The 22,451-nt window shown below is 32.1% G+C and overlaps 1 protein-coding gene and 1 pseudogene across 1 annotated transcript; one reads left to right on the forward strand and one right to left on the reverse strand.

Moving 5' to 3' along the window:
• The first annotated feature begins 2,108 nt into the window (after nt 1-2,108).
• LOC121240510 lies at nt 2,109-6,102 on the forward strand (annotated as a pseudogene).
• Nucleotides 6,103-8,523: 2,421 nt separating this feature from the next.
• Nucleotides 8,524-13,528, reverse strand: LOC121240507. Its single transcript, XM_041137962.1, has 7 exons — nt 13,126-13,528; nt 10,707-12,761; nt 10,448-10,577; nt 10,254-10,342; nt 9,166-9,395; nt 8,743-8,829; nt 8,524-8,671 (listed from the first exon to the last, which is right to left on the reverse strand). Exons 1-7 carry the CDS (start codon nt 13,219-13,221, stop codon nt 8,530-8,532), a joined length of 2,829 nt encoding a protein of 942 aa, XP_040993896.1. The 5' UTR covers nt 13,222-13,528; the 3' UTR covers nt 8,524-8,529.
• Between the last annotated feature and the right edge of the window lie 8,923 nt (nt 13,529-22,451).

The following is a 22,451-nucleotide window of genomic DNA, read 5'->3' on the forward strand; positions in this document are numbered from 1 at the left end:
TGTTCACAAAGAATACCTTACATGTTTCCAGTGGTCGAGAAGCATCGGATTTTATACGTCAGCATTGGCTGTCTCATGCATATTGCACCATAATTCATAATCTGATCCCACGTGGTCAAGAAATTAGAAAAAAACATTTCCCATTGGAAGTGGGACCTTCGATATTACAATCGATTTTCAGGGTCGGTAAGTTGACTTTCGGTATTATTTTACATTAATAACTAAATTAACTAACGCCTCGTTTATTTTTATAAATTAGATGAAATAAGTTTAGATTAAAATTAAAAATTTAATAAAATATTATTATGATATATTTTTTTAATATTATTTTTCTTTTGAGATTTAAAAAAGTTAAATTATTTATTTTATTTTATGTGAGAATTTAAAAAAAATTGTAATGATTAGATTAGATGAGATAAGTTGAGAGAAATTGTGAATATCTATAAAAAAAAAAAAAAAGGTGTGAATTCCAAATATAAAGTAGTTTAAGTATATGTTTGGATAGTGAGATGAAATGAGATAATTTTGACTTAAAATATGAAATACTGTTTATTTACTATTCATTTAAGTGAATGTTTTCAAAACTTAAAAGATGAAATATATTTGGATAGCCAAAACTACTACTTTAGATAAAATGTTTTCATCTGAACTGACTATCTAAATCCACCCTAAGCGCATTGCAATGAATGGCTCATCGAGAGAACCTGAAACAATCTACTAATGGGCAAAGGAAAGGTAAACGAGGAAAGTTAGATACAATTTTAAAGTGTATATTTTTTTTCATTCTTTTGAAAAAGAAGTATGATTTATTATTAAAAAAATAATTTTTTTATGTAAATTTTATATTCAATTTTTTTAAAAAAAATGTGCAAAATTTACACATCACTGTAAATATCATTTGTTAAACTTATTAATAATAACAAGAAAAAAAAACCTCCTGATTTCAATCAACAACCATAAAAAATTAGAAGTTTTTTTTTTTTTTTTTGGTAACGTACTGCATTTAAAAAGCAAAAAAATGCAATAGCAAGCGAAGTTGGCTCGCTGAAGTTATAGATAATTTGTTTTTAAATAAAAGATTTTATCTATATTATAAAATTAAAAGAAATGATTTATACCGTCTTAAAGTATGCAAGTTTCGTATACTTTTTTTTTTAAAAAAGTAAGAAAAATCTAAAATATATATGAAAAAATTTACTTTTTCTTATTAGATCTATTTTTTTAAAGATAATATATGAGACTTACACTCTTTAAAACTGTATATAACGTAATTCTAAAATTAAATAGTATTCAAGTATTCATTTTGGCAGCTATATATATTTATTTGATAACAGTTAATAAAAGATTTTTTTTTCATTTTTGTAAATTTTAAATTTTTCTTAAATGAAAAAGTAATGATAGGTATAATTTTAACATGAATAAGTTTTGTTTACTATCTTTAAAAATTTAAAAAGTATGAGATGTATTATTAAAATAATTTTTTTATGTAAATTTCAAATTTACTTATTTTTCTTAAAAAAAATACGAAAAACTTGGACATACTAGGTACATCAAGTAACATTTCTCCAGTAGCCTTAGAGCATTAACATTAGATTCATCATTTTTATTTTCAAAATTTAATGAAAAGTATATATTTTCTATAAATTCAAAATCTTCCTATCCATAATTCCACATTAGATTAATCATTAGATTCATCAAAATAATAATATAATATTATTTTTTATTTATTTTTTTATATTTTACAATTACACTAATTATATGTTAATTAATATTTTAATTTGATATTTAAATTATTGTTTTCCAACTTAAATATATTGTGACTTAAAATTGGGAAATAATAATTTAAGTAAATAAAATAATTGTTATAGAGTATGAATAACGAATCTTCAAATTTGAAGATAAATTAAAATACACTGTAATTCAAAGTTTCAGATTTTAGTATTTGGTGAATCTAATGCAGTGATTTTAAACATAAATTCATTAAATTTTAAAGATTAAACTTATTTAATGAGTCCAATGTCAATGATCTTTGAGACCAAAATTAAATAGCATTAATTTGGAAGAATTGTAGTGGCAGGTAGGAAGAATTATTGACTGAGGAAACAAGAGAAATATATTTTCCGAGAGAGAGAGAGAGAGAGATGGAAGAACAACCTCAACAGAGAGAGGGAGAGAGACTTGAGTCTTGTCCACAGTCATCAGCTATGGCACTCGAGTCTTCATTTCTAAGCCAAAGGTAACCCACAACAACACAGCAGCCTTTCTCTTCGACTTCATTCTTTAGACCAACAAGAAACATGCCATGCTTTCTTGTTCTTTCTTTCGTTCCTTACTTGTTTTGTTGTGACTGAATCATTTTTCTTTTACTATCCAAACTGGTTTATGGTATTATGTCTAGTTGTCTTTAGACCTGAGTTTCTATTAGATCCATTGCTGGAAAATCATTTAGGTAGGTTCACCACTTTTTTAATAGTAATCTTAGCACCACCTTGGTTTTGATTTCATCTGGGTTTACGAAGTTTTCAGAGTGAAAAGGAAAATAGTGACCAGGATGCTGGTAACAGCCGGTTGGACGTCTCTCTGGGATTTTCCAAATGCTTGAGGTAGGCTATCTTAGGACATATCGAGGTACTTAATTTTGTGCATTTAGGATACATTTGGGTAACGATACAACAGAGTCGGTGAATTTCGACTCTGACTTGTGTAGGCTCTAATTTGACTCCGATTCAGAATTGTCGGAGCGGAGTCAGATTTGAGATTTTTTGGACTTTTTTTAAGTCCATTTTTAAAAAAGATTTTTTTTTTCTTTTTTTTAGCTTTCAAATTTTAGTTTTCCAAAAATTAAAAATTAAAAACTAAAACTAAAACTAAATTATAATTTACTTCTATACTAATTATCTAACTTATTTGGATACTAGATTTATATTATAGTGTCTAATTACTTTTTATCATACTATAGTATTACATATTATTTTAGTGTCTAATTACATGTTATTATATTAGAGTATTATGTGTTATTAACTTTTTATATTAGACTTATTTATATACTAGTGTCTAATTTATTTCTATACTAGACTTATATTATAGTGTCTAATTACATGTTATTATACTTTAGTAAATTAGTATTATGTGTTATTAAATTATTATACTAGACTTATTAGTTATTTCTATACTAGTGTCTAATTTATTTCTATACAAGACTTATACTATAGTGTCTAATTACATATTATTATACATTGGTATAACTTGTTATTATACACCAGTATAACATGTTATTATACTAATGTCTAACTTATTTCAAACTTAATTGTATACTAGACTTTCTAATTTTTATTACATGTTATTATATTTTAAGTAAGTATTTTATGTTATTAACTTATTATACTAGGCTTATTTCAATATTAGTGTCTAACTTATTTCTATACTTGATTATGTATGATAGTAATACTATGATGTTTACATATATTAAACTATTATTAATTTATTTACATTATAGTATAAGTATATTATTTTATAATAATTAGCTCATACTAATATATTATTTAATTTAACTATATAAGTTCTAGTTATATAATTATATAAATCTACTAGTATATATGATAAATATATATTTTTATAACATATATACAATATTGGAGTCGGATTGGATCGGAGTTGAAGGCGGTCCAGCGTCACCTTTGACTCCAACTAAAAAATGAAAAAAAAGACTCCGACTCCGACTCTGTTTTTTCAGAGTCAGAGCAGAGTCGGATTTTTGAATTTTTGCTCAAGCTCAACCTTATTAACGAGATGAGAAATTCTCAAAACTTCTCACAATTTTTTTTTTCTAAAATCACTTAAACACAAAACACTTTTCAATTTCAAATTTTCAAATTTTACAAATTTCAAAACAAAACACAAAAATTACTAAAAGTTTTTCAAACTTCAAAATAAAAATCATATTTAAAATTTTTTTTAACTTCATAATATTCTTATTCATATTTTTCTCTATCATTTCTCAAAACCCAATAAAATATCTTAAATTTTTCTGCTCATCTCAACATCCAAACACAACGCAAAATAAACACTTTTCAATTTCAAATTTTTAACTTTTTCATCTAATCATTACAATTTTTTCAAACTTTCAAACAAAACATAAAAAACAATTCAAATTTTTTAAATCTCAAAAAAATTTTTTTATAAGTAAATCTCAAAACAAAAATAAGATTAAAAAAATATATTCTAACAATATCTTAAATTTATAATATTTTTATTTAACATTTTCTCTCTTATTTTTCAAAATCTCATAAAACATCTTAACTCAAACAATTTCACTATTATTAACATATTTCTCATCTCATCTCATCTCAACATCCAAATGAGGCCGTCATTTCATCACTACTAAAAGACTATTTTACTACTATTCATAGAATTCTAAGATACTCCAAGTCCAAACGAGCCCTAATCTTGGTGGACTGGATAAACCTAGTTCGTTTATAACATTCATGGATGTATTTATATTCTATTAAATATAACCAAGTCTGACAATGGTTGCTGTTTTGGTGTGTGTTAAGTGTTATGACTTCTAGCTTCAGATTTCTGAATATATCCCTCATTAGTGTCAATTTTTCGAATTACTGCCAAGCATTTCTTGCTTTCTCACTAGCGGTGACTAATTTTAAGATAGAGACTTTGTCACGAATTTGTAGTATTTCAGTACTCCTAACTATATACAATTGTCTCTATTGGCTGTTTGGCTTTCCAAGAGACTAGAGTTTTTCCCACCAGACCTTAAGCTGTATTCTTCATTTGGATATCACAATTTCCATGGCAAGACAGTAATAATCTCCAGAATTTGCCACACAGGAGTGTCTGATAGTAAATATGAATGATCTATCATCTCAGGAATTCTTCGGGAAAGCCACAACATTTCTAGAGGATTAAGTAGTTTCTCTAAAATTGCCTCATTTTTATATGTTTGGTTATCTTTTGCACTTTACCAAGTGTAAGAGAATTTTGAGGACTTCATAACGCAATAAGATTTGTTAATAAGATCAATACTTCAACCCCCCCTCCTCCCTTTCAGATTATTGGGGAAAGTGGCATTGGTCACTGGTGGAGCCATTGGTATTGGAGAGAGCATTGTGCAGCTATTCCACAAACATGGTGCAAAGGTTTGCATAGCTGACGTGCAGGACAACCTTGGCCAGCATGTCTGTGACGCCCTGGGTGGTGAGCCAAACACATGTTATGTCCATTGCGATGTCACCAAAGAAGATGGTGTTTGCCATGCAGTGGACTTCACTGTAGTAAATTTGGCACACTTGATATCATGGTCAACAATGCTGGTTTATTAGGCTCACAATGTCCTGATATCCGCAATGCAGACATGTCAGAATTCGAGAAGATATTTGATGTAAATGTGAAGGGAGTCTTCCATGGAATGAAACATGCAGCTCGGATAATGATCCCACTAAAGAAGGGCTCAATAATCTCTCTCTGCAGTGTATCAAGTGCCATAGGGGCTGTAGGTCCACATGCCTACACAGGGTCCAAGCATGCTGTTTTGGGGCTCACCAATAATGTTGCAGCTGAGTTGGGGCAATATGGGATTCGTGTCAACTGTGTTTCGCCTTACGGGATTCCGACAGGGTTGGCTTTAAGCTACTTGCCGGACGAGGAGAGGACTAATGAGGATGCCATTGCCGGTTTTCGTGCTTTTGTCAGGATGAATGCTAACTTGCAGGGGGTGGAATTGACTGCTGATGATGTGGCTAATGCCGTGCTCTTCTTAGCAAGTGAGGAAGCAAGGTATGTAAGTGGGGCTAATCTAATGGTTGATGGGGGTTTCACTTGTACTCATATACCATCCAAATGGGAAAAAGTGGGATATGTACTCAGATAGTGCCCACATTAACATCTTCCTCAACAAGTGGGAAAAATTATTATCATTCATTATCAATCACTAGAAATTCATGCAACAAGAGGAGTTTACCAGGCAAAGGAAAGAGGAAAATAATTAGTACACTATTTCTAAGACAATGTAGCATCGACCTTGGCATCTCCCTCGGTATGATACTTACAATTAAGATTGGAAACAGGTTGAAAATGTTATTTACTAAACATTCTTCCTAATCATCCCACTCTATATCGTATTGTGTTGATATGATGTTATTTATCAATCATAATTTAATAAAAGTTTATAAGATGGTTAATAAGTAATATCACATCAACACAGTGCGAAAAGATTAGGGCAAAGATGTAGTATATTGCACAACTCTAAAAATATATTACGACATTGCATTGCATTTCTACACCAATCCATGCACCAAAGAACAATAAAAGTAAGCTCTATAACCACATCTGCTGATCTACCGACACATTAATTAGGCTTAAACCTAAACCAAACAACATCCAAGTTCTTTATCATGTATTTTGTACAAGCTTCTAATGAAGCAAGATTTGAGTTCCTTGACAAAGTCTAAACAACTACCTCATCAATCTTTGAGCCTCACCCCAACACAGCTAGAATAATTTCACTTCACTACGCTCCGATCAAATTTAGGTCAATAACTTTAGCTTTCTAGGCAAAAAAAATACAAGGAAAGAAAAGAACTCAGCTTGTAGTATTACCCTCTGCTTTTAGCATCTGAAATCAGTACAATTAGCACCTTCAAGCAAGCACCCTCGAACTGGTTTCGCCAAGACATTTTTGATCCACAACCTATGGTCAAGAAGCCAGTCAAAAAATCCTCTTTTCGTGAAAAAAAAATATAAATTCCAGAAAAGCAAAGGAAAACAGAAAAGGGCAGAATGATGGATGAACAGATTTGTTCAGAGGGTAAGATATCTTGACAACCAACCATATCAACTGGCTTGTTGCTATCATATCTGTTGGTGCCTGCAGTAATCACAAAAAATTAGCATGGTCAGCAACACAACCAGCACCACCACATATATAAATACAAAAGAGAATTCAACAACAATTCCTATTTTTCATTCGAGAAATGCACGAGGAAAGAAACAATCAATCATATAGGAGCGAAGTTTCTGATTTCCAGAGGAGCAGAAATAATGAAACTATCCCCATCAACTAGATAAAAGTGAGTAGAAGGAAATGAAGAGTAAAAGGAAGGAAGGAAGACAGAAAAACACATGCTCAACAACGACCTAGCATGTTGGTATGGGGTAGGCACTAGGCAATATGGGTTGATGATAGTGGAAAAGAGAGCCCGTTTGTTGCCCAAACAGAGGGAATGGCATTGTAAGACCTGAGAAAAGATGATTCTGCTTTCGAGTAAAGAGGAACTCAACTCTAGTGTCAATCAGACCAGCGTGTGGCATGCAAAGGGTGGAGTGGGTTTAGACTCAGATATGGATCTAGCTATGATACCAGTAGGATGGTGCCAGCTTGGCTCATAAGGCAAAGGGTAATAAAGGGGTTCAGGGTTGAGATGGGTTTCTCCTACTCTTTGGCCAAACGACCTTCAAACAGCCAACAAGCTATATGTAAAGGTAGGCAACCAAACATCAGGATGTACAATTAGTCCATGCAATGCACCATGGTTAAAAAGATTCTAAAATAATCAGTCCCAACCCAAAACCGCCCATTCTGTAAGATAACAGAATGTTTGATCTATGAGATACATCATGCACAAAACTTTTATAAACTACTTGCCTAAATTGTAAGATCAAACTCAACTTTCAAGTACCCCCTGAAGACAGATGGTATATTAATTCTCACTATCTGACTTCTTACCAAATGGGACTTCCATTCAGAGCTGCAACAACTAAGAGAAAGGGCTCTCACACATTCTTAGGCCTTCTTCTTCTTCTTTTTTTAATGCAAACAACCTATTTAACAGGAATGCCTTAGTTTTATAGACCAGCAACCCATTTCTAGTACAGAAAGAAAAATATAATATATAAATATATATATATATATATATATATATATATACGCACACAACCCGTTCTAAAGTTATAATAATATGGAGTTTGATTGTCCTTGAAGATAGAATCCTACACTTATTTTATTTAAAGAGGAAGTGAGAACTTAGACATACACCACCAATCCCTGGTCCAAAACTCTGCTTTCATTAACTTTTTCTGATTGATATACTTCAGAGATGGCACCAGACAGATCCAAATCACTGTTATCCCTGTTTCCACAGACAAGATCATGCTGCGTTCCTGCAAAATGAAGTATTTACAGTAATCTAATGAATTTGCTTCCCTTTGAATATAATATACATGAATGTTCAAGATACCTCTTGATGGTCTTGAATCAGTCAGAGGGTTGGTTCGTAAGAGTTTCTGGCACATAATGGTGTCTGGGAAATCCAAGAAAGTAGAATCCAAAAATTGAAATCTCTCAACATCTGTCATCTTTGTAAACCCAAAAGAAGTCGTCCATGTGTTCAGCACACTAGGAATTGCAGGCAAAAGAAGCCTCTCAACTTCTAATTCCTTGAGCCTCTGAAGAAAAGAAAAAAAAAATCAAAATAAAAAAAATTACTAATTAAGTCAATGTTCTGCCCTTCCAGCCCCCTATCCCACCAAAAGAAAAAAACTGAGAAAAACGTAAGTTTCCTTTTCCAGCTCATTCATCAGTATGCGACACATTCCACGACGACGATATCGGAACCTTGTACCAACAAGAGGCATTTCTGCCACCTTCTCTCCATAGATCCTGTAAAAGAAAAACAACCATTCAGTATGCCACACTTCGACCAAGCAAAAACTAAGGGATTTCAGACTCACCGTACAGTAGCCACAGCAATCATCTCATCATTTCTCTCCAAAAGCACTGTGTAGAACCCTCTAAAGTTCAAACGATTAAGCTCTGACCTGCAATGTTTCGCATCACAAAAATCATGCTTCTGTACTGAAAATAAATGAGGGGGGGAAGGGAGCAGCATATTGGCAGTTTGATAGAGGCACAGCTGCCACAAAGATCCAAATTTTAAGATTTTAGTGCTTTTTGCTTTTGAGTATAATTAAAGTCCAGATTCAGTAATAATTCTCTCACAAATTTGCATTCATTATTTGAACAAAGGTAACAGTAAATGATAGTATTGTTAGATGGGGCCTTAAATTAAGTAGATAGTTGTGTTACTATGAAATAAAATAATTATTGGATTGGTGTGGTTGATGAACACAACAAAAGCAGAAGAAAGTTCTTACTCTCTACTGAAAATAACATCTTCAACAAGATCTCTGCGAGTGCGAGGTTCCTTCATAGGTATGAAACACTCATGCATCACACCAAGAGCAACATTCAGCTTGCTGTAATTCTCTGACAAGGCCTCTAAATCATGACTATCAGGTGTCATAGGCTTTAACAACATCCAAGTCAGATTGTCCTCACCCACTGGAATTGGTTTGCCTAAAATATTTTGGAGGCCCCAAAATATCTGCAAAAACAATACGATCCTAAAACCCGTGTATTATGTGATTTAACATGGATAAAGAAAATACTTTTCCTCATGAATAACACACTATCCACACCAGCTACTGAAAGAATAAAATGAGCATGAAATTCAAATCATGCATGATTCGCATCCCATTCCAAATAAAAGATAAAGGCCACTTATGCACACTCAATTGCTCTTTTAATATTTTTATGAACTGAGAATATCTCTGTAACGAATATTTCTACACATTCAGATCACATTAATGATATCATAAACTTATTTTTTCAAAAAAATAGAAATTGCAAACATGGACAAGAAACTGCAAAGGAGCCAAGACCTCTAATCTTCCATTGCTTCATAAACTCTGGCACACATATTAGAGGAACAATGAAAACTTGTAAAAAAACCAATTTGGATTATTCTTTAGTTCTACCTTTTACATTTGGTTTTGAATTGACTCTTCAAGCCTATCAATATAGAGTTGTAACCCTATAATTACTTTGCCATCAGGCTTGGAATGATCCAATTCTTTAGTTTTCTTTTCCTCGAGTAATACCTCCTCCGATTTGAGGCTTAAACTTCAAATTTGACATGAAAACAGAAGCCATAAGAGAAAAGATACAGAAGAACAAGTCTTTCACGTTAATTTTGGCATGCAATGCCAGGTTGCAATTTGTAGAAAATTATCCTGAGAAAGCTATTATGAGTTCACATGAACCAATAAAAGCACCGCGATTATATCATATTTTTATATATGAATTAAGAGATGAACTGCAAAACAAAACAAAAAAAAAAAAAATTCAAAACCAACACTTTCCGACACAAAATATTAGTATTAGAAAAAAGTGGGTTTAAAACCTGCTCACACTTTCTGCAGCAAAACCATTTTTCTTCAGGACAAATTTCCATGCCAGCAGCCCCTCTATTTTGTAAGCAGTAAATGTGATCTAGATCAAATTGAGAAAAAAGGTATTAGAAGAATGTCAGAATATGCATTTGCAAAGCCTTGAGTTATAGGCAATTGAGCTACAGATAGATTAAAGTTATCCTACATTTATGCTCACACTGATAGCATGTGAGAACAATATCATCAACTTGATGTTCACTGTTGCCTCCGAATTTCTTTTGTCCACAAATTCCACAACAACATGATGGGCAGAACCAATCACCATCTGGAACATCCTATATGCAGTCCAATACAAGAAAGACCTCAATCATATAATTCCTAATATATGCCTTTGGGATAAAGAAGTAAAAGGAATCAGACAACAAGGTGATATTGAGTGGAGAATCAGGAGAAAAAAAATCTACCTTCAAATTGATGCAACTCTTATGGAATGCAGACGGACATTTATCACATAATATCAATTCACCTCCATAGTGACAAACAGTACAAATGCTGTCATTCTCGCCTTGACGAGAACTTCTCTTCATTCTAACATGTGGTTTTCTTGTGAAGTTTTTAAACTTCTTAGCACGTATCAATTGCATTTGGCAATCTAACAGAGACCTTCCATCTTCCAGAAAAATACTAGCAGCTGGTCTGTGGTTTTTGCTACCAGCATGAACTTCGAAGTTATAAAGAGTAAACACCTTCTCACAACAACTGCACTTAATCCCATCACGAGTTATCTGCCCTTCAGCCAATGAACGGTGGTTCTTATAATAGCGTACTTTTGCTCTCGGCAACACCACATTGTTGTCTATCAACCAAGAGAGTACAGTTCGAGGATTGCGATGTGAGGATCTAGGAGTAACCACCTCCTGTACTCTTTTCCTTGATAGCAGCATACGAGTTGGGCAAATACTTCCTAGATCATTTCTCAAATTTGGCAATGGTCTAGAAACCTTTCTTCTTTTTAATTTTTGGGAGCTCTTAACTTGTCCATGCATATCATTATCCACAACAGCTTGATGACAAAATTTTGGTTTCTCTCCAAGTTTATCAGACTGCGTAGACGCCATAGTTTGAGAACAAAAATAAGGATCCTGATTTGCTTGAGGTTGTTCTAGGAGCAAAAATGAAGGTGTATCATCTTGAGATATATGAAAATTTCTCTGACTTTCCGAGAATGAAGAGATCGTCTCTGTAGTGGATCCCCTCATTTCTTGACAGATCTGGAGAAGTGAATAGTAACATCTCCCAATAGGTGAGGTATAGCGTAGTCTATTCTCACCCTTATATCTAATAAAGTCAATCTTCCATCCCAGGTATGAAAGATGCTTCCGCACATCTGTGGCTAAAGAATTCCCCGGCTTCTTATGTTTCATTCTCAAAAGTGCATACTCGGTAACAGCATGCGCGCAGAATGCAGGTTCAGGAAGCACGTTGGGCCCAGCAGGTAGCCAATTTCTTTTGCGTGTAAAACATCTGCGCTTCCCATTGACCTTAACCGAATTAGTACTAGAGAGTTCTTCACCAATGGTCACTAAATTGGTGCTAGAAGGTAATGCCGACAATCTCTCAGCTATCAAAGACACTGCTTTATTGTGGCAGGGTACATCTGAGTCAGCCAAAAGATTCATATCAGAGAATAGTTCATCCATAGGAGGAGGCTTCTCTTGATCAATAAATGGATCACTGCACAATTCCTCAACAGGGACGATGGCATGAGAATTATCCAAATTTGATTCAGGGCTTGTATCAGTGTCAACAGGAGTTCTAGCTGATTTCAATCCTCCACTGGTTTCTTGTAACAAGCTCACGGAATGATCAAAAACCTGAAACACATCTTTTAGGATGATACTTAAGTTATCGTCAATGACCTCCAACATTAACTCTTTCCACAAGTCTTCCCTGTTACAAGTCCACTCCTCAATCTCATCAAAACCTTTTTTTCCCCGCACGTCATACCAAATTTGCTTTACTGAAACACCAAGGTATCCTTCTTGCTCATATTCCTCAATCAACTTGAGAAATGACCAGATCCCACGAGGCTGCCAATTATCTGTAGACTCACTCCAGTCCTGAGTAATTCTCAACATGTTAATTCCTGTCTTTAATTCATCGCCCAAATCAGGAAAGAAAATCCTTCTCTCATCCGAACCGTCATCGTGATCAAAAATCACACCTTCCCACCAAGCCTCCTGGTAATACACATCCACACAAAGACCATAGGAAAGGACCCATTTATTAAACTCCACATGAGGTGGCGTCGGCCTTATACACCCACGATACTTGCAGCTGTTTGCATCAGTAGAACCAATGCCATTCAATGAACGTGAAACATACACGACATCCTCAAGATTATCAGACTTATCATTGCATAGGAGATGGTCGTACTTTACACGACGACCTTGGTTATAACATGCAATGACACTCCCAGGGTGCCATGAGCCTTGAAACCCATCTTCCTCACTCCTTACCTGCAAAAGTTTACATCTTTTTTTAACATAATACCTGGAATTCTCAACAAACCAAAAAAAAAAAAAAAGGTCCACTCTTTCTTCCCCAAAACAGAGCCTCGACTGAAGGCTTTCATGAATGCCATACAAACCATAAACCGGCCACATATGGGGACAAGAATATTATGAGAAAAATCAAATAATCAAAATATGCCTAAAATGAATCGATGTAGAATAAAATAATCAATATACCGAATGAATAACAAACTCAATTGGGTATTCACAAAAATTATACTAAGACAGAAAATCACAACCCATGAATTGCTAACAAAAAACAATGAAGACAAGGAAAGACGCCTCAAACAAAGGCAGAGCATTGTATCACCTCCACTCTTTCACCTACAGTGAGCTTTTTTTGGGAGGCTAATCTCTTTCGCTTTCTCTTTCTACCGAATTTTGGAGCATCCGCCGGTATTGCCATTGAGGTGTAAACCAAGTTTACAGAACTTCTAAGGAGAGAGTGAGAAAATCAGAAACTTCAATTATGTTTAGGTCGCAACGATTTGATTACACTAAGAGTAACTTGCTCACCAAGAAACACGCACTGAATCTCCTATTGTCACATGGACTTTATTGGGGTGGGCGTTTCTGTTAGCCTTACAGAAAAAAAAACCAAACTTTTCTTATGGAGTTGCATGGCTCAATTTGAAGCGTTAAGGATTCAAGACCACCGATATCACAGAAAGGGCGTAACATCTAAGAAACTCAAAATAAAACATTCCTAAAACAACTCCACAAATACAGACCAGACTTGACCGAAATTGATTTGGTTATATAAATGTGATATCAGAATCCGAAAGAAAAGGTCAAATGCATGAAAACCAAATAATTATGAACTTGGGGACCCCATTTCAATAATCTATAAATTGAGGACATGTCCAGGACTAGAAAAAAAAACAAGTGATTTGGATCATTCTAAATGATTTATTGGAACAAAAAAAAATAAAAAATAACATCGTACCAAGGTGACAAACTAGGACGTGCAGGCAGATGCAATGATTGGCCTAAAGTTTGATGATCCATAAAAATATTGTTTTGGCTTTAGAAAATCTCCTGTTTCTGTTGTGATGATTAGCCGACTAAAAAAGTCTTATCTTTTGCTCATTTCTGGATTTCTTTTCGACTTTAGCAAATTGGAAACAAGCGTCTCTATTTTTAATATCAAAACCTACTTCTCCAATGTCTAACTTGTGAGATTTCCATGAACAACAGACCGTCCTTGCTATATTTTGAACTTCCAATTATAAAAATTGCTACATATACAAAAAGATTATATAAAATTAAACTTAGAAATTAATGTGGTTTAATGTGATCCGTTAGATTTACTTTACAATAAAAATAACTTTTACAATTTAATGTACTATATCAAACCACTTCAATTTATAAATTTATTTTTATATAAGCTCTTTGTGTTATAAAATATTTCCCTTCAATAATTATTGGATTACTGGCTATGACTATTCTATAGCCAATGTGGATGACCCCTTACATCTGGCTACTCCGAAGAGACAACACATGTCAATCCATGTTAATCTTAAATAAAATTAAAAAGAAATATCAAATGTTTTCAAAGTCTGGATAACCTGGTATTTTTATGGCAATGCTAATTGCACTCACAAGTGATTTTTTCATCTGCAGATTATTTTCACTAAAATAAAATAAAACATAAGGAAAAAAAAGGGTGAAAAGCCAATAGATATAAGTTTTCTGTACATTTTTTTATGAGTACATTTAGTATTTTTCTATTTTTATTATTGTATAAATAAAATTACTTATATAAACACTATTTTAAGACTGCCTTATAATTACTCCAAATTTAAATACATATAAAGCTAGAACTTTGTTTCATTTCAGATTTATGCCGGAGAAGTCTGAATTACTAACATACAAAAGTTACTTGATTTTTTTATCACTAGTATTTTTCGATTTTTTTTTTCTTTCTACATCTCTATCTCCTAGGCGTAATATATAGACTGATAAATAACCTATTTTAATTTCTTATATTTGCATCAATATATATATAACAAATAAATTAAAATACTCCGATAATGGACATTTTATCGGATTAGCACAGCTATATATATATATATATAAAATTATATTCATACATTTTCATTCTTTTCTAATAATTCTCTGAAATATTCTCAAATTAACTTGTCAGAGCTTAATCTAGGCATAATAAATGATATTATGATACTCAAAAGTCAAATATGTGCTTCGGTTAGTAATATATCTCTATTTTTTTATTATATTTAAACACATTAAATCAAAATTTAAAATAAAAATTAAATTTAAAATAATATTATTTTATTACATAATTATATACAAGTTGTTTGTTACAGTAACTTTATAATTTTACTCTGTATTATGCAGGTCAAGTCCATTAATTTTTAATTGTAGGAAAGAAATCATGATAAATTTCATGACTGAAAGACAATATTACATTTTTGAATAAGAATAAAAGTAAAATAAGAGTATTCTTAATGATTTATCTAAATTTCTATATAAAATAACTAATAAAAAACTCACTTTTAAAAAAAAAAACATTAACTAACTATTTTTTGTAATACACCATACTTCTACTTATTTATTATTTCTCTACATCATTTAAATATTCTCTCTATTTTTTTTTAAATTTTTATCAAGTTTTGCAAAATTGCTAACACGGGTATACTTCTTTTTATTAAAATAAAATATTCTAATAATAATGTAATTTTATTATATATGTTTATAAATAAAAGTGTAAATGTGAAAAATATAAAGAAAGATTATGAAAAATAAATAAAAAATAGAAAAATGCTTACATAGATGAATAATGGGTGTTAAATGCAGATAAACACCTTAGCTCATATAAAGCTAGAACTTTGTTGCATTTCATGTTTAGGCCAGAGAAATTTGAATTAATAATAGACAAAAGTGAATAGACAAACACGCCAAGATTTATGCGGATTAGATCACCAGAGTTACTCAAGTTTTTATTCACAGATTCCTTCCTTTTTGCTGTATATTTGAGCTATTATACGTCACATACTTGTACATTTATTTCTTTCCTTGTATGAGCCTCAAGTGGCCAAACGTATACTCTGTAATTCTGTATTTTAAGGTCAATATACGGCAATTCACGTTTACATGGTATCAAGAGCCAATCATAATTACATTCAAAATGTCATCTTCTTCAACCTCGTCAATCTCGGTTGTGAGCAATATTTCATCTTCTGAATTTTTCTCCACCAAAGCAAACCTACCTAAAATTTTTATCAAGTTGGCATCTATAAACTACTTACTCTAGAAAGTAAAAGTTGTCTTTGTTCTTTGAGGACATGGTCTTTTCAGTTATGTTACAAATGAAGTACCTCGTCCACCAAACACCATTGCTGACGAAAATGGTGTTCAAAATCCGAACCCAACAGCAACAATGTGGCTGCGTATTGATCAACTGATTATGAGATGGATCAATATTTCACTTTCAGATATTCTACTCTCACAAGTGATAAATTGTGAGACTGTAAGTGATGCGTGGGACGCACTTGAGACGTTGTATGGTCGACATACATGTGATCGTGTATAACAGATGCGAGGTGAGTTGCAAGTACTCACAAAAGGAACCTCTTCCATGGAGGAATATTTGCACAAGGCCAAAGCTTTGGCCCTTTCTCTGTGTGGTGCAAGGAAGTTAATGGATGATGAAGATTTCATCATCTGCTTGCTACAGGGTCTAGGACCTGAATTTGATCTAATTGTGGCTGCTATCAATGCACGAGACAATTTTCTAGCACTTGAAAACGTGATTAGCAAATTGAGAGACTTTGATATACGTCTCTCATCCTCTCGCAATAATTCAACCTCTGCAATGGCGTTGAATACAACTCGGAACACAAGTTTCAAACAACGAGGTGGTCTGTCATCTCGAGCTCGTGGAAGAAATCTAAATTCTCGTGCTCGTGGGAATAACAAGTCCTATGAAAAATTCTCCCCTGGACGTGGTCAATAGCATATCAATCGTGGCTCTACTCATGGTTGACATACCTCAAGAATTACTTGTTTTTGGTGTGGAGGACCGAATTAAAAACTGATAATTGTTGTGCATCTGATGAAGAAGTGGAAAAATACCAAGCATTCATTGCAGTCAAAAAGGAAAAATATCACAGTAGCAAATCAGCACATGACTCCTGTTCAAACGAAAAAACAATATATTCTTCCATATAAGGGTACTAATATGGTTATGGTTGGTAATGGCTCTAACCTCTATATTTTTTGTATTGAGAATACATATGTGCCTAATACAAAGTTTTTCTTAAAGAACACACTTATTGCTCCTGCTCTCCAAAAGAAATTACTTTCGGTCTCTCAATTTACAGCTGACAATCATTACTCTTTTGTGTTCTATTCATGGGGCTTTGTCATCAAGAATCTAAAGACGAACCAAGTTATACTTAGAGGACTCGTAAAAGATGGATTATACCCCTTGCATTCTTGAATATCCAATACATCTCTAGTTACTTTCGTGTCAACAAAGGTGTCGGCAAACTTATGGCATGCTAGACTCGAACATCCAAACACCAGAATTATTCAACCTTTGTTGCATTTGCTTCCAACTTTAAATAAAAAGATCTTGCTTTTTGTGAGAGTTGCACTTTAGGAAAATCTACAAAATTGCCTTTTCATGCTCGTCAATCTCATGCGTCAACTTTTCTTCACACCTTACATATGCATGTATGGAGCCCTGCGCCTATTATTTCATCAAATGGATTTGGATTTATTTGATCATTGTGAATGAATATTCTCATTACATTTGGCTATTTTTGATGTCCAGAAAATCTAATGTGATTTCCATTCTTCCAAACTTTCTTAACTTAATGGAAAATTAATTTAAAATATAGCCAAAAGTTATTCAAAGCGATGGGGGCAGGGAGTTCGTAAATCAAACTCTAACAAATTATTTCTTAACTCAAGGAATAATTCAACGTTTATCTTGGCTTGAAACTTTGAAACAAAATGGTTTCGCAAAGAATCGTCATCGTCATCTTGTTGATACTGCCTTAACTCTAATGTCACATACTTCATTTCCAAAGAATTTATGAGCGGATGCTTACGGCAACATTCTTAATAAATAGGTTGCCAACTCAAACTCTCAATGGTAAATCTCCATATTAGATAGTGTTTGATACTACTCCTTCATACAAAATCTTAAGAGTGTTTGGTTGTGCATGTTACCATTATCTTACTCCATTTGGTAGATTAAAACTTGATCCCAAATCCATTCCTTGTGTATTTATCGTCTACTCCTCTCATCACAAAGGTTATCGATACATGGATTTAAAAACAGGCAAGGTGTATATATCCATACACGTAGTCATTAACGAAATCAGTTTTCCTTTCTCCTCATTTGTGTAAGCCCAATCAACTAAGAATTATTTTTTTTTCAAAAAAAGGACTCTACCTAAGAGTCTTATACACTAGCAAAGTCACAACATCTCTAATTCTATAAGGCAAGAATCCATGTCAAACATGGTTGTAGACTCAGGACATCTCACAACTTCAATAGGCTAGCCATTGATCCCTGCTACCAAAAGTCAAGAGCAACAAGTGCCTTAACAAGAATCTGTCAACATAGATAACAATCAGGTCACTAGAACTCATCACATGGTAACTCGATCACAGGATGGCACAAGAAGACCTAAGGTTTTTCTATCAACAAAACATGTTGTGCCTCAATGTTTTCTTGCAGATTTGAAATCAATACTAGTTGAGCCGAAAACATATAAAATGGCATTGAAAGATCCGAACTGGCAGCAAGCTATACAATTGGAAATTAATGCTCTCCATGAAAAGAGAACATGGACACTTGTGCTTTCATCATTACAAATGAATCTTGTACCAAGTAAATGGGTGTTCAAAGTAAAAACTATACCAGATGGCTCTCTTGAACGATACAAGGCATGCCTTGTTACAAGAGGATTCAATCTGTTGCAAGGACTAGATTATGAGGAGACATTTAGCCCCATTGTTAAATCAGGAACCATTTGATTAATTCTTACTTTAACTTTATTAAATGGGTGGTCCTTGAAGCAGCTCGATGTGAGTAATGCATTCTTGCATGGAGACTTGCAAGAGAAGGTTTTTTTTTCTACTCAACCTCAAGGTTTTGAAGATCCAATGCATCCGAAATATGTTTGTCGTCCACATAAAACAATATATAGTTTAAAACAGGTACTTCGAGCATGGTACCTCAAGTTCAGCAATTACATATGTCAAATGGAATTTCAAAGATGCCCCTATGATAATTCCTTTTTTTTCGACTAGAAGGTTTAGAAATTATCATTCTATTAATATATGTAGACGATATAATTTTGACAAGATCATCAAGTTCATTTATTGAGAAGATCATTGCTCATTTATCTACAGTTTTCCATATGAAGAATCTCAAAGATTTACATTTATTTCTTGGAGTACAAGTTACTCGAGAATTGGACTCAATGAGCTTATCTCAAACCAAATATCTATTAAACTTGCTACAAAAGTATAGTTTTGATGGAGCTAAACCAGTGACAACGCCACTAGCAGCTAATGTATCTCTGACTGCGCATAAAAGAGATATTTTGGATGATCCAACGCAATACCGCAAGAAGATAGGCACACTACAATATTTAACGTTGACAAGGTCGGATGTTGCATTTGCTGTGAACTATGTTTGTTAATTCATGCAAACACCAAGAGTTCCTCATCTAATTGCCATTAAATGAATTTTTCAGTTTCTCAAAGGAACACTAAATCTGAAACTTCGACTCACAAAAACATCGGCTAATTGCATGCATTTTGTGATGTTGACTAGGCTGGATCAAATGATGATTGAAGGTCAACCACTAGGTTCGTGATTTTTCTTGGAGATAATTTGCTATCTTGGTGGGCCAAGAAACAAACAACTATCGCACGATCAATAGCCGAAGCAGAATACCGTGCACTGGCTTCTACAACTGTCGAAATCATGTGGTATATGAATCTGAAAAAAATATATATATAGGATATAAATTGTCACCACCGATTTTGCATTCGGATAATATAAGTGCCATCAACATGACCAAGAACCCAGTTTTTCATCATTGAACAAAGCATATTGAAATAAATGTATATTTTGTTCGAGAGCAAGCTGTAAGAGGTCTAGTTGAGTTACATCACATTCCAGGAAACAATCAAATAGCATATAGCTTTATGAAGCCACTTTGCAATCCGAAGTTTGACAATCGAAGCAAGGTCTTCGTCGAACCAATTCTTGAGGGGGAATGAAGAGACAAACACGCCAAGATTTATGCAGATTAGATCACCAGAGTTACTCCAGTTTTTATTTACAGATTCCTTCATTTTTGCTGTATATTTGAGTTGTTATATATTACTTACTTGTACATTTATTTCTTTCCTTGTATGAGCCTCAAGTGACCAAACGTATACTCTGTAATTCTGTATTTAAAGATCAATATACCATTAATGCCAAACACGACAATTCACATTTACAAAAAGTTTATTCTTTTGTCACTTGCTAGTATTTTTTTTATTTTTTATTTCTCGTTCTACATCTCTATCTGCTAGGCATAATATGCAGATTGATAAATAATCTATTTTAATTTCTTATATTTGCATCAATAAATATATATATATATATATATATATATATATATATATATATATATATAAAACATTAAAGCCATCGATAATGGATTCTGACAGTAGATAGGTTTTTTTTTTTACTCGGGACATTTTATCGGATTAGCACGACTATATATTTATAAATATATATCTATAAATTATATTCGTACATTTTCATTCTTTACCAATAGCTCTCCGAAATATTCTCAAATTGACTTGTCAGACGTTATCTAAGTGTAATAAATGATACTCGAAAGTTAAAGGGTTTTATTATACATCAACTATTATTCATCCTTACAGCTCACACCTGACAATTTTTTCTTTCTTTTTACATAAGATGTGTGGTGTGTAATAAATCTATTCACACCTGACAGAATAGTAAATAGTAACTGATGGGAAGATTAATTCAAAGTCAAATATATGCTTTGGTTAGTAATAAATCTCTATTTTTTTATTATATTTAAACACATTAAATCAAAATTAAAAGTCAAAATTCATGATAAATTCCATGACTGGGAGACAATATTACATTTTTGTATAAGAATAAAAGAAAAATAAGAGTATTCCTAATAATTTATCTAAATTTTTATATCAATTAACTAATCAAAAACCCACTTTTTTTTAGAAAAAAAAAAACTTTAACTAATTAACTATTTTTTGTATACACCATACTTCAACTTATTTATTATTTCTCTACATCATTTAAATATTCTTTCTATTTTTTTTAACTTTTTATCTTTTTATCACATTTCGCAAAATTGCTAACACGGGTATACTTCTTTTTATTAAAATAAAATATTATAATAATACTATAATTTTATTATATATGTTTATAAATAAAAGTGTAAATGTGAAAAATATAAAGAAAGATTATGAAAAATAAATAAAAAATAGAAAAATGCTTAGATAGATGAATAGTAGTGGGTTTTAAATGTAGATAAACACTTTAGCTCATATAAAGCTAAAACTTTGTTGCATTTCAGATTTATGCCGGAGAAATCTGAATTAATTATTGACAAAAGTTATTTTATTTTTCTATCACTAGCCAATATTTTTTTATTTTTTCTCTCTTTCTACATCTCTATCTCCTAGGCATAGTATACGGACTGATAAATAACCTACTTTAATTTCTTATATTTGCATTTATATATATATAACATTAAAGCCACCGATAATAGATTCCGACAATAGATAGGTGTGTTTTACTCGGGACATTTTATAGGATTAGCACGACTATATATATATATATATATATATATATATATATATATATATATATAAATTATATTCGTACATTTTCATTCTTTTTCAATAGTTCTCCAAAATATTCTCAAATTGACTTGTTAGATGTTATCTAAGCGTAATAAATGATACTCAAAAGTCAAAGGATTTTGTTATACATCAGTCATTATTCATCATTACACTTCACACCTAATAATTTTTTCTTTATTTTTTCATAAAGTGTAAGGTGTAGAGTAGTAAATAGTAACTGATGAAAAGATTAATTCAAAGTCAAGTATGCACTTCAGTTAGTAATAATCTCTATTTTTTATTATATTTAAACATATTAAATTAAAATTCATGATAAATTTCATGACTGAGAGACAATATTACATTTTTGTATAAGAATAAAAGTAAAATAAGAGTATTCCTAAAATTTATCTAAATTTCTATATAAAATAACTAATAAAAAACTCACTTTTTCAAAAAAAAAAAAAAAATTGAACTAACTATTTTTTGTAATACACCATACTTCAACTTATTTATTATTTCTTTACATCATTTAAATATTCTTTCTTTCTTTTTTTAAACTTTTTATCTTTTTGTCACGTTTTGCAAAATTGCTAATACGGGTAGACTTCTTTTTATTAAAATAAAATATTTTAATAATACTGTAATTTTATTATGTTTATAAATAAAAGTGTAAATTTGAAAAATATAAAGAAAGATTATGAAAAATAAATAAAAAATAGAAAAATGCTTACATAGATTAATAGTGGGTGTTAAATG

Source organism: Juglans microcarpa x Juglans regia, chromosome 7S (assembly GCF_004785595.1).
Source record: "Juglans microcarpa x Juglans regia isolate MS1-56 chromosome 7S, Jm3101_v1.0, whole genome shotgun sequence".
NCBI classification, from domain to species: Eukaryota; Viridiplantae; Streptophyta; class Magnoliopsida; order Fagales; family Juglandaceae; genus Juglans; species Juglans microcarpa x Juglans regia.